The sequence below is a fragment of the Esox lucius genome, chromosome 10 (genome assembly GCF_011004845.1).
Source record: "Esox lucius isolate fEsoLuc1 chromosome 10, fEsoLuc1.pri, whole genome shotgun sequence".
Taxonomy (NCBI): domain Eukaryota; kingdom Metazoa; phylum Chordata; class Actinopteri; order Esociformes; family Esocidae; genus Esox; species Esox lucius.
Genome location: NC_047578.1, coordinates 25,588,148 through 25,601,179, shown reverse-complemented (window position 1 = coordinate 25,601,179; position 13,032 = coordinate 25,588,148). Strand labels below are relative to the sequence as shown.

General features: G+C 43.0%; 1 protein-coding gene across 3 annotated transcripts in view; it reads right to left on the bottom strand.

Moving 5' to 3' along the window:
* Nucleotides 1-7,980: 7,980 nt before the first annotated feature.
* The window catches only part of LOC105012781 (RNA-binding motif, single-stranded-interacting protein 3), a 287,542-nt gene continuing 282,490 nt past the window's right edge, over nt 7,981-13,032 (bottom strand). For 2 of the 3 annotated variants that reach the window (XM_020050281.3, XM_013135681.3), the window contains 3 exons: nt 10,002-10,091; nt 8,520-8,644; nt 7,981-8,054 (listed from right to left, as the gene is read on the bottom strand). In XM_020050281.3, the coding sequence (XP_019905840.1) occupies nt 8,051-8,054; nt 8,520-8,644; nt 10,002-10,091 (219 nt within the window). In that variant the 3' untranslated portion in view covers nt 7,981-8,050. The other variant, XM_020050282.3, reaches the window with a different exon arrangement.

Sequence of the window (13,032 nt, the reverse complement as noted above, 5' to 3'; positions counted from 1 at the left end):
ACGCACACACCAGCCAATTATTCTCCATCCGTTGTCTTGAGGGGACTTTTGCTTTTCAGACCAATTGGCTTGAGACTCCTTTGTTTCAAAATGTGTTAACTTGGTTACAATGCACTGTGTCATTGGAAGCGCATGTCCCTCTAGGAGGTGACAAAGACAACCATCGATTGGCGTAAATGAGGGTGAAGAGCCTGATTGACTACATTGATTCCTTTTCCCCGAGCCGGCTTCCCTGCCTTTGATTATGACCATTTCACATCCAATCAGGCAGGAATATCATTAAGGGGTGTTAAAGTACATTTCTGGTGCCAATAGGTGGACATGTTGTTTGTAGGTCACTACACATGCCAGGGTGACGATTAGATGTACTTAAAGTAGGTTAGGTAACTCATTTTGTAGATTAGACCACAAAGCATTACCTACCATTCTAGAATGCCTGCAGTTTTAAATTACTCAGCGGCTAGTGTGTTGGCATTTCAGCAGTGGTGTTTTAGAACATGGAGTAGTGTTAGAAAAATGATATCTATAAATGATAACTATAGCATTAAACAGGGTACTTAAAAACAACTCGTAACAAAGACCATTCTGCTACTCTTCCTGGAGATCAAACATGAATCAAAATAAACGTATTATTAAAAAACATGAATACGACATATAAAATAATATTACATACATACATAATAAAATAAAATAAAATATCTTATACCAAATAGTGTTGGTGTCTCTTCACAGTCCCCATTGTGCTATTAGGTGCTGCGCTAGAATTACTTGAAATCTGATTTTATTGTTTGACTGAATAACCTTGGGAGACCCAAAGCTGTGTGTAATCATTACTCAATTTAGTACTGGGTGCTTTACAGCCTCTGTTCTAAACTTAAGGACTGTTGAAGAGACTTCTGGTGATGTGTGGTTCTGAAAGTTGTATTGAGTTCTTTGTAAACCTATGAACAACCATTTGGTACCTTCAACACAACACCTTTTACTTTTGTCCAATTGTAGTTAACAGTCGATGTAGTCAATATCCTCTCTAAGCTGGAATAGATTTACATGCATACTGTCAACATTTGCCCTCCATGTACATGTAGCGTAATGAGAAGGGTCTGTTGAGGAAGAGTGTCAGTGTATTCGATGAAGAGGAGCATCTAGCCACACCAAGTCTCCAACACTTGGTGATGTTTATCAGGTATCCTGCATAACTTTTGCTACTCAAAAGATCTGGAACACCAGATGTGGGCCACCAGGTGTGCCCTGAGGTCACCTGGAGAGGTGTGAAACTCTGAGTAAACAAATGTAACTACATGCATGATATTATGGACATTTATCTCTAGTGTTTGGATTTCCCTTGGTCCCTGTAAAGGGGAATTGTCTGATACCTAAGTTTGCTATTTTTGTCACATATTAAAGTGGTTTTGTAATACACTAGCAATCTGACTCAATTAAATTAAGATATTCCAAAGCTTTCTGCTATTGATCTTTTTATAATTTATCTTTGTTTCATGCAATTCTTTATTTTTATTTTAGTTGCATGTATGCGTGCCAATCTTGCTATACCCTTTGCTACATCCCACTATGCAATAGTTTTAAATTCTTTATCTATCCACTGGGATTTGGTAGTTTTACAAGTAACTTTCCTAATTCTTGCATGCTTATCAATGCATGCCAGTGTTTGGCAGTTTCAGATATTATATTAAGAGTGTAAAGAAAATGACAAAATTGAGGCACATTTGTGATTTTTTGCACATTTTTTTATTGAAAGCTTCATCAGAGAAAAAAACAAGTCATTAAAACCAAAGTTTAACCCTAACATCCACAGATGTACATACTGCTTTTCTCAAGGATCACACACTGAGTGGCGTGTGTGAGGCAAGACCATGTCCTCCTCTGCGCTGAAACAAAGAAAAGCAACAAATCCCCCCCAGAAACACAAAAAATTAACTAAACAAAAATAACAAATAACCGCTCTGCTGTCTTAATAAATATTCCTCTTCTTTTACTTCTCTCATTTAATAATTCTGATGCCTAATGCAAGTTCTATTGGTTACTCGAGCAATTTAGTCAGCTATTTTCTAATGATTGTTATTCAATACTGTTTGATGTCTCTGGGAGTCTTTTTATTCTGGGGAAGGTTTGATAGGTTAGCTTAGCTGGCTAAGCTCCTGGAGGTGTGTGGCCAATCGATGGCTCTTGTCAAAGGTGAACCAGAGCATCAATTAAAAAGCGTGGGCCACATTTTTGTGTGGGCGTTAAAGCAATTTCCCTACTGAATTACGTGGCAGGTAGAGCTGAACAACTGTTGAGTTATATCGAACCTGCAGCTTACCTGTCACAATTCACTGTGGGAGACTTAGTGTTAATGTGAAGCCAAACTCTGAGCCACTATCTTTAATAACACACATTTCAGTAGAGCAATGTATGCAGAAGGGGGGGCAATAGCAGTGGTTAAAAGAGATCAAACAACTTTGAATGCCACTGTCAGTCTGAAATCCACTCCAGGATCATAAGCACAATGAAATTCTAATATATAGTACGAAACTGTAACATATCATCAGCTGCAAAAAGAGACAGACAAAAACATTTAGCATGATGTCACAAAATGGATGACATAGTACATAATTTGATGATGTATAACAAAATAAATGGGAACTGTTTTGGCTGAAATTATACAAAAGGTCTGGAATGCACCTTTAAAAAAACCAACTGTTGGGGAGATATGACTGGCTGGATATGTGGACGGAGGCAGTGAGACTGACCCAGCTGTGGGTTGGAATGGAGAGTGGACGATGTAAAAAAAAAAAAGGCAGTGAACTGAAGCACCTCTGTAAGCCAGTCTGAATTTAAACAGCCGACTGAATGGGAATATTACCATTCTGTACCTACCAAAGACAGAAATCCTAAACTGTGACATATTCACTCAATGCAACATTGATAGGAAACTGAGCCTGGCACTCATTGAAACCTACTGTAGCAATGTTTTTTTTGCATTCCTCTCGTGCCCACACACTTTTAGGCCCTTACAATTCTACATAACAAATGCATTATTTGGAGTGGGGTGACCTTGGTAGTAGTTGAAGGATTTTACAGTACCCAAGACCAGCCTCATGAGTTAATCTGGGCATGGTAAAAAACAACAACCGCAATGCGAAATGATGAACATTTATGTAGATGTTAAAGAGGTAACTGAAAACCTATTGTGGTAACAGCCCCCCCCCCCCCCCGATAACTTCAGCCTGATTAAGGAATGATGGGAGGAATCACTCACTGACTGGAACACAGTCAATGGCTCCTGTTGCTGAGAATAGCTGATGAAGCACAATGTGTGTGTGTGTGAAAGAATTCAATTGCCCAGAAACGTCTAGCCAGAGTGTGTATTATACGTGGTTCCATGTGTCTGGGTCTGACTGTGGCAGAGCATGCTTCCAATTAGTTACTGTCTTCACTCAGAGCGAGAGTGTGAGGTCCAGCTGGTCACAGGCAGACCTGTAGCGAACGGACAGACGGACTGGACCGTGTCTCATTCACAGTGCTGTATGTAACAGAGGTGCCTAACACTCTGCGTTTTGACAACTTCTGCCTGGCGATAGGAGGTTAATGAGCCTGTCTTGCCGGTTTGCGCTAACACAGGCTAGCTAGCTCTAAGCTACCTATTTACTACAAGCACTATTTTCACCAAAATGCATGATTTAAAATGAGACGCCTGAAATGAAGCGAGAATCACTGCAGATTTGGAATATACATTTCATCAGACCGAGTTTGTGCTACAACTGGTTTGGGATGAAAGAGGAGTTTAGTCAGCTGTGATACTGCCGTTTCCACTATGTAACAACCTCATCAACAAAGATGACAAATGCACTATAGTCTCTCTCATTCGCGATTGAGGCAAACTTCTACTCACTTCAATGTTTTGTCTTTCTTGAATCTTAAGAGCATACATGTTTTGTTGTGCAATTCTTGTAATTTCTGTTTGTAACATTATTTCCCTTTAAGTCATTGCAATGCAAATATATATGGTAACAAGCATTTGTGGTGCATTCATCTTTTTTGCTCAAAGGTCATAGCAGTCAGATTCCTACAGTGAATCATAGGCTTTCCCTCTGTTTCGCATAATAGCAGCTGTAGGAGTGGCTTATTAAGGAGAGAACTTGGTTTTAGGGCCAGTCTGAACCCCAGTGGTTCAACAACATACTCTAAAAAAGTTGAGGAGCAAACAGCAACCCAGCTGACCGGTCTAGCTTAAGATCTGGTCATGTTATCATGTAGCAGCCAGCCTGCTCACTTGTTGCAGGAAAAATGAACACAGCAAAAACAATGTTATTTCTCTGAGCAATGCGCATAAATGTATCCATTTGTTTCGTTATGTGTGAATAGGACATTTTCAATTTGTTTCTCTGCAGGAATTGAAAAGCGGAGGACATTGCTCCTATGCTGCAGCCTACACTCCAAAGTTAGGAGCATCACGTCGTGGGGTTAGGATGGTCCCACGGGCTAAGCTGCTGGCTCTGGCACAAATGTACTGCTGAATGGGTTCAAATCCAGCCCACTGCTCTTTCAGGAAAAACTGTCCTCTAGCTTTCCCCATGGTCTGTACTAATTAAAGCACACTACTTTATGTGTACACAGACAGAAAAATCTAAAGATCAGGGAAAGTTAACAGAAGATGAAAAAAAGTTTAGGGAAGGGGCTGTTGGTAGACTGACATCTGGGGAAAACATTTTGAGACAACGCAAAGTTGAATGGCTATATTTTCTCTGGTTTCGTTGCCCACGTTTCGTAAGAAAAAAACACAATGGAGGCCAGGATGACAGCTTACTAAGTGGCCACTTTCGCTAGAACCTGTTGGAATGATCCATTGTACTGTGTCATGCTGTTGAATTAGTGAGAAATGGCCGGTGCATCACAGAACAACGGACACAAAGCAGGCACATGCTCAAGACAGCTTCAACCGTAGCACCTTAGAGAAGGTTGTGCAATTGTGGTTTTCCCATCAGCACAACTCGTTGATAAATGAACGCATCCATTATAAGAAATAGCTTTTTCCGTGTGCTTTTGATTCTATCCTGTAGATATTGGAATCATCCGGAAGCTTTTTTAAAGGCACTCGATAAACAATTCAATTGTTACAGATGTTGCTACGTGATGTAACATGTCACTGCTGGCCCGTGATGTAACATGAACTGCTGGATCTCAATTACGTGCCATTGTTAAAAAGAAAAAAAGATTTATTCTCCTTCTCCTTCTCTAAAAAAAGGGGGCATTGAGGGACTGAGTGGATCCCAATACCCTGAGGGGAGACAAATTGGGCCCCGTCAAGGCTCATTGAGAATGTGACTAAAATTGGTTTGTGGTTCAGCTACTGCACTGTCCAATAAAGAGGGAAAAACCTGAGAGAGAGCGAGAGAGAGAGAGACGAGAAGGAGAGAGGGAGAGAGAGAGAGGAGGGGGGGAGACGGAGAGAGGGAGAAACAGAGCGAGTGAACGAAGCCTTGTCAGATTAGTGGTGCCAGTGTGGCCCTAAAAAAACGTGAACCCTTTTATGGTCTGTAGCACCGCAGCAGGCAGGCAGGGACAAAGAGGTGACCCCCTAGTCCCTATACAGAGCATAGCGCGCCGTTTTAGACACAACTACACACTGAGCCAGAGGGACAGAGCACTTAAATGTGAATAGAGACACAAAAGCGCTCCAGGCACAGGGCACGTTTATGGGAACAGAGTGCCCCACCATCCCAAAGCCACAGCCCATTTATTATGGGACAATCTTCTGAGATGAAGTCATTCAGAAAAGAAAAAAGACTAATGGCAATGGATAAGGGTTTGATGGGAGACTAAGAGGGGTGAGGCGGAGTTGTCTGGACCTCATTGAGGATAATTTTGGAAAAGAGGCAAAGAAGATGGGCTTTTCCATGGTTGAAAGGTTACTGTCAACATATTGTGTTATACTATTTCCAGAGAAAATCCCCATGGTTATGAACACAGTTTTTCCATCCACATCAGTACAGAAGTGAATGGTGTTCAGTACGAGATTGATCTTCCCACCCGATACAATACTGTTTGAGCGCTAACGGAAGGGTTTGCAGCTCTATGTTCTTGGTTCAGAAGCAAACGATAGGCTGACGTGTCTGGTCTGTCTGCACACTTAGAAGAAGAAAATGGAGTCTCGGCTTGGGTTGTAGGACATGTTTCACGTCCAAACACAGGCTGTCTGAGACATATTGTTCGGATGAAGAAAGTCAGAGGAAAACACAGGACTATGTTGAAAAGGCTCTGGAGGAGGGGAGAAAATGAATCTGTTTTGTTCAGTTGTCATTGATTCAGTGAGATAAAGAGACAGTCTCTAGACAGATATCAGTGAGCAGATGAAGCCAGAAGCGATGCATCAATGAGCAAGGATCAGCGAGCTCAAACCTTCCCCAATCTGTTTCCTATTGTGCAAGGTGTATGTATTATTGATGGGTGAAATGCCCCCCATGGTTGGCCAAAGGGTGGTGGTACACAACAGATGAAAGATGGACAGATGTTGAAGTGATGAAGGAGGACATTAGGTCGGGTGCCTGCTGGTTGCATCACACATCCAAATACTGTTCAGCGTGAGTGTGGTAGTTTCGACAGCCGCGAATGGTAGCATAGACTGCCCCCGCCCCCCAAAAAGAACAAAAGGAAACGTAAGGACTGGTCCGGCCATCATGGTCAAATTAAAAACAACAATGACAACAGCAACTACAACAACAATATCAACAATAACAACATCAACAACAACAAAAACAAAAAACTCTGGATCAGAGTTTCTCTTCATCTTTGGTATAAAAATGGCCGTCCTCGGGCTGCATTTGATCCACAACTAGGAAAAGACTACAGAAATTGTCAACAATTTCTTCTATTGCTCTTGCATTGATTGGTTTGAAACCGTAAGCTCCTACTGTTATCTACGAAGTTCATCACTGCGAGAATTTTGTCCACAGTTTTTTTTTGTTTATTTTATTCATGTATTTTTCTTCTGTCTTTTTTTTACGTCTTTTAATTCTTATATATTTTTTTGCAGTGTGACAAGCAAAGCGGGCTAAAAACATCTTAAAGCTTGTAAAAAAGGTAAAACGTTGCAGATAAAAAGCACTAATGTCGTCAACAGCGATTTAGCTGCTTAAAATAATAATTATGATAATAAAAAAACAAGTTCAGCATTTGCAACAGACTACATTTTTTTAAACAATGCAGTGTCTTTTTTCCGCACTGGGAAAAATCTCTTCAAAGCTGTATCTTTTTCCACTATTTACCTCTGTAGACATTTTGTTTTTTTCTCTTAAGCTCAGTTACCTCTGACATATTATTTATCAAAGTTTTCTTCTAACGAAGAAAAGAAAAACTCTTCTCTATTAAATCTGTACAGCTTATGTGATAGATTTTTTTTTATCTCTCTAGCTCAACTCCTACAATAACTTGAACCATCAAAGCGGTCCAAGAGACTGATTAAGTTAGCTTTTTATTTTCAACAAGACGCCAGACTAAACTCTATGTAAAAAGTCCTCTGACGCCTTTAAAATTAAGGCCATGAAGATTCAAGAAAGAAAAACACTTTGTTTCGATTATATCTAGAAAACTAAAATTTAACACGAGAAAATAAAAAAGAGTGAAAAGAAATCTTAGCTTAAATCTGAGGAAGACAATCTCTGTGTATCTCAAACTTGGACCCCCCTTTCTAATTACAAATAACCTACCTGCGCATTCAACATTTCATATTGTTTTTTGTCATTTTCATAACTTTTTTCGTTTTTTATTATCAGTTGAGAAATTTCTTGAAGTCAAGCCTCAAGATCAGCCCACCAGGCAAGTTCCCGGACTTAATGTTTCACCTCTTTGCACTGTGCCCTGCGACTCCCTCTCTCCTTCTCTCGTTGGCCGGGTGGGAAATGAAAAAAGTGTCTCTTTTTTGGTGCCTGGGCAATCTGGAAGCAATCTCTCTTCTCTCCACATTCTCAGTGCAGCCAACCCCCCCCCCCCCCACCCCCCCACCCCCCGTCTCAAGGCAACGCTGTCACAGGAATATACTCCTCGCCCGACGTTATCTAATGAGGAAGAGAAGAACCACAACGGGAGCGAATCATTAAAGGGAAGGTCATCGCCACAATGCACACAATTTAAAAATGACATTGGATGGGTTGCCACAGTCACTCCAAACCTAATGTCATTTAAACAAACAGCAGACTGATATGGCAAAGGGATATGCATTTCAGTAAAAAGGCCCCATAAGTGAGCATTTCGCTTTTAGCTGACACCTGATGTTAACGAAGCACGTAACAAGTAAAACTGGATCAAATAAAGGCACATTCGATTTGATTTGAGTGCAGAGAGTGGAATCGTTTTGAGTTTCTTTTTACGTTGACATTGTAGTCATTTAGCAGACGCTCTTATCAAGCATTATATGACAGTTATTAGTCATCGGCTCCAAACAGCCCAGCCTCCAGAGTCATTATGGCCAACTGGATCGGGTGCTGTTATCTCTACGGAAAGAAGAAGCCGGCAGTACCCACTTGGACTGGTAAGAGTAAGCAGTCACATGGTCGCTGGAGCCGTCCACCTGGATCTGTTGTTGCTGCCCACTCACCTCCTGCGACGAGGGGGCCACTGACTGAGGAGAGGCATCCGTGACCACTCCCTACGGAGACAGGAAGTGGGTGTGAGGCAACTGGAAGTGACATCATCTTCCGTGTGCTCAATGGCCGAGTTATCTGCAAATGACCTTGTATGGCGAATTACATTAACGTCGTTATGTTGTTTTTATTTGTAGATTCCTCAGTCAGTTTACCCATTGAACACTGTGGCTTTAAGCTTCTGGAACATGGCCAATGTAACTGTAAATGTAATCACATTTATCGTGCTGTATGTTTCTGCAGTTATACCGAGCTATTCCAATCTATCTAAACCTTCATATTTGTATAGTATTTTATATCAATGATTTGAGTAATTGTAGCCTTTCAATAACTAGTTTTAGAGTCACAAGGCCATATGACAGGATAAGAGGATAAGTATTTTTTTCAATTCTAAGGGTTTCAATTCCCTTTAAACTTTCCCTGTTATTCTGAAAACATTGGGTGGAAATGCGTTTGCTTAGCGAGTGCCAACCCCAATACGGGCAATACCTGGCTTGCACTCGAGACCTCCGCAATTGACAGCACACGTATTGAAATCCAAAATGCACCTCATGGACGGCTCCATCCATGTCAAGCTAACAGTGAACTGACAAGCTCTTACCTTGGCTAAGCTTCGTTAGCAGGGCATCTGGAATCCCCCAGTTGGGTTTTTAGGACATTTTTGGGATTTGGGCCCTAACCTCACAGATCGTCGGCATTGCAGTTTCATCTCATCCCAACATCGCAAGGAGGTTACCTAAATATATCCTCCCCAGTTGACGGGTGGCAGTGAGGTTGGACTAGACGAGAGAAACGACAGGAGAAGCCCTGGGCTAACACTCTGTTTTCCGAATCTGAGCCCGTCTCTCCCTAGACGTTGGCTTCGCGAAGGGTGGCCGTCAACCATTTTTCCGCTGCGGAGCTGGGGGGAGACGGATGGCGCCGTTGGGAGCCTTGTCAGCGGGGCGGCCGCTCACTAACCAGAGGCCTGGGGCTGAGGGATGCGCGTGTTGAACTGCACGGGTCCGGGAGAGGGACAGCACCGCTGGCGGTGTGTCTCACTTCAGCGCCTGTCATCTGATACGGGACTGATAGTCCATCTGAATGGGCCGGCGCTGTCAGCCCTCCAGACAGCACGCTACCACACTCATCATTCCTCAGGGCGGGCCCCCTCCCGCTCCGACCTGCACGCTCGGCAGGCTCAACAGCGGCGGGGCGAAGACGTGTGCCGAGAGCCCGGCGTTTTCTTTTTTGTCTTCTTTTTTTTTGTTTTGCGGTGTCAGTGTTTGTGTGTGCGGGTGAAAGTCGTGGAGGCAAACTCTTTATAGCAGCGTGAGTGTGGGGGAACCCATTAGTGTGTAGGTGGGCGCGTGGGTGACTTACTTCGACAGGGACTGCTGTTTGAGGCACAGGAGTGTACTGAGGAATGTAGGTCCCTTGCATAGGCGCCCCGGCAGCCGCAGCGGTCATGTACTGGAACACACACATTGACATTCCATCATGCTTCCCGCAACATCGAACACAATCAATGAATCACAGTTCACTGCAAGGGATCGTGTCAAATAGTTGGGATCGACCATGTGACTGAGCGTTAAAGATACAACAACCATGAGTTAACCACATATTCTCATAGGATAAAATAACACAAGACTGATCTGCAATAGAGTGCATGTACTGTACATTACTGTTCAAAAGTTTGGGGTCACTTACAAATGTCCTTGTTTTCTATGAAAACATACATGAAATGAGAGTGAATAGAAAGAATAAATAGGAAATATAGTAATTGAAAAGGTCAGAAATAATGATTCTGAATAGGAAAAATAATTGTGTCCTTCAGACTTGATTGGCACTTCTCACATACCATACGATCAAGCTGCTCTAACAACGGCTCAATAGGGTTGAGATCCGATGATTGTGGTGGCACTGCAAATGGAGTGATAGCCTTCCTTCTTCAAGTACCCTGTATAAATCTTCCACTTTACCACCACCAAAGCATTCCCAGACCATCACATTGCCTCCACCATGCATATCAGATGGTGTCAAGCAATCCTCCAGCATCTCTTCATTTGGTCTGCATCTCACAAAGGTTCTTCTTTGTGATCTGAACACTCAAACTTTGATTTGCCTGTCCATAACACTTTTTTCAAATCTTCCTCTGTCCAGTTTCTGTGTTATTTTGCCCAACTTAATCTTTTCCTTTTATTAACCAGTCAGAGATGGTTTTTCTTTGCAACTCTGCCTAGATGGCTAGCATTCCGGAGTAGCCTCTTCACTGTTGAAGTTGAGACTAGTGTTTTGTGGGTACTATTTAATGAAGCTGCCAGTTGAGGACCTGTGAGGGGCCTTTTTCTCAAACGAGACACTTTAATGTATTGGCCCTATTGCTCAGGTGTGCACCAGGGCCTCCCACCACTCTTTCCATTTTGGTTAGAGCCAGTTTGCGCTGTTCTGTGAATGGAGTAGTACACAGTGTTGTAGGACATTTTCAGTTTCTTGGCAATTTCTGGAATGGTATAGCATTTATTTCCCAGAACAAGAATAGACTGAAGTTTCAGAAGAAAGTTCTTTGTTTCTGGCCATTTTGCGCCTGTAATCGAACCCACAATTGCTGATGCTACAGATAATCAACTAGTTTAAAGAAGGCCTGTTTTATTGCTTCTTTAATTAGCACAACAGTTTTCAGGTGTGCTAACATAATTGCAAAGGGCTTTCAAAAACAAAGACATTTCTAAGTGACCCAAACATTTGCAGGGTAGTGTATGTATTTGCAGTAGAATATACTGTCACCCTTGCAAAAAATGAATTAACACACTCTGAATTAAAAAAAAAAAGCCAATTAATTGATTTATCCCACCTGTGGTTGATATTACAGTTTCTTTAACCCGAATACTCCAGTGTAAATGCAAAATGAGGACTGAAGGAGCCAATATCCTCCATTTAACCATGACTAGTGTATTGTCGTCTTGTAATTCCCTTTTCGTCCCTAAGAGGGTGCTGTGGGAGTTTTGAACAGAGCTGTCAGATTGTGAAAGAGGCACAGTAAGGAGAAGGCAGAGGCTGTTACAGAATTTCACAGGCTGGCAAATAACCCCTAAGAGGGAGAGATTGGAAACTGGAGGAGAGCAGAACTGAGCACTCAGATCACCCCGAACTGGTTCGATAACAGTGTATGTGTGTGTGGGCGTGTGTACGAGCCCCATGACCTATATTCCACACCAGGCCTAACAGAGCAGCAGGATGGCCATTTTAGACAATAAATTGGAAGGGTAACATGTTCTAATCTATAATAATTGAGGAGACTACTAGGCCTTAGTCGGAATGTTTATTCCGATAGGTTTCTAACTAGCGCAAGCTTTTAGAATATGTCAGTAGCATGTAATCTAGCACGTGAATGGGAGGCTTTTAGCGATAACAGCAAAATAATTGTAAATTTACACAATATATTTTCTTAACAGGAGAGGAAAGGATGATCTCTCCCTTTCTCCTCCCCTCGCCTTCCCCCCAGGACTGAAGAGCGTGGCGGTGGCCTCCTCTCTTGGCCCAGCGCCCGATGCTGGTGGAGTGTCATTACCGGCAGCGGCGCTAATGGATCGGGTACGGCTCCGTCGCGCGCCGCTAATGAGGAGCTAAAGGCCAGGGGCACGGGTGATTAACCTACCCCACTCCCCTCCCTGACGCGCAGGGCCTCCACACCCCGGGTGGATGGGTGGGAAGGGGGGAGTGGTTGGAGTTGGCGGACTTTGGATGGGGTGAGGTGGCTCATCTGACTTCTTGACTTTGTGTCAGCCTCTCTTGGTTGTCTCTCTCTTCGCTTTCTCTCTCTCCCACTTCCTGCTTCCCTTCCCCTCTCTCTCTCTCTCCCTCAGCCTTTGCTTCAGCCTCTCTCTACCTCTCTCCCACTCAACCCTCCCTCTATGCTTTTCTCTCTCCCTTTCTTTCACTTGCTCCCTCCCACCTGTTCACTCTCTTTTTCTCTCCCTCTCTTTCCCTGTCTCCCTGTCTCCCTCTCTCTCCCTGTCTCCCTCTTTCTCCCTTTTGCTTTGAGCGCACACTCCGCTGGTAGAGGGCTATCAGATTCACAGTGTGACCTTCTCTGCTCTGGCGAGTGGCGCCCGTTGCATACCAATTCTTCGGGACCTTTTGTCCACCCCCGTTCTTCCATTAGCTTACACTTGCCAACTCACCTGTGAAAAAAGCATGAAAGCAAATGGAGGGGAGCGGAACTTCATTAGCCCTATCAAAACCGATGTGTCGAAAAGCAGACAGGCTTTTGAAATGTTGTATATCTCAGAGGCTAGAAAAGGGGCTTACTAGGAAACCTCACCAGCTTCTGTTCGTTAAGCCACAAACATGACCGTTAATTTATTGTCGCTAGGGCCCCAACATCTCAGGAGTGAAAAGGAAAGGATGACAA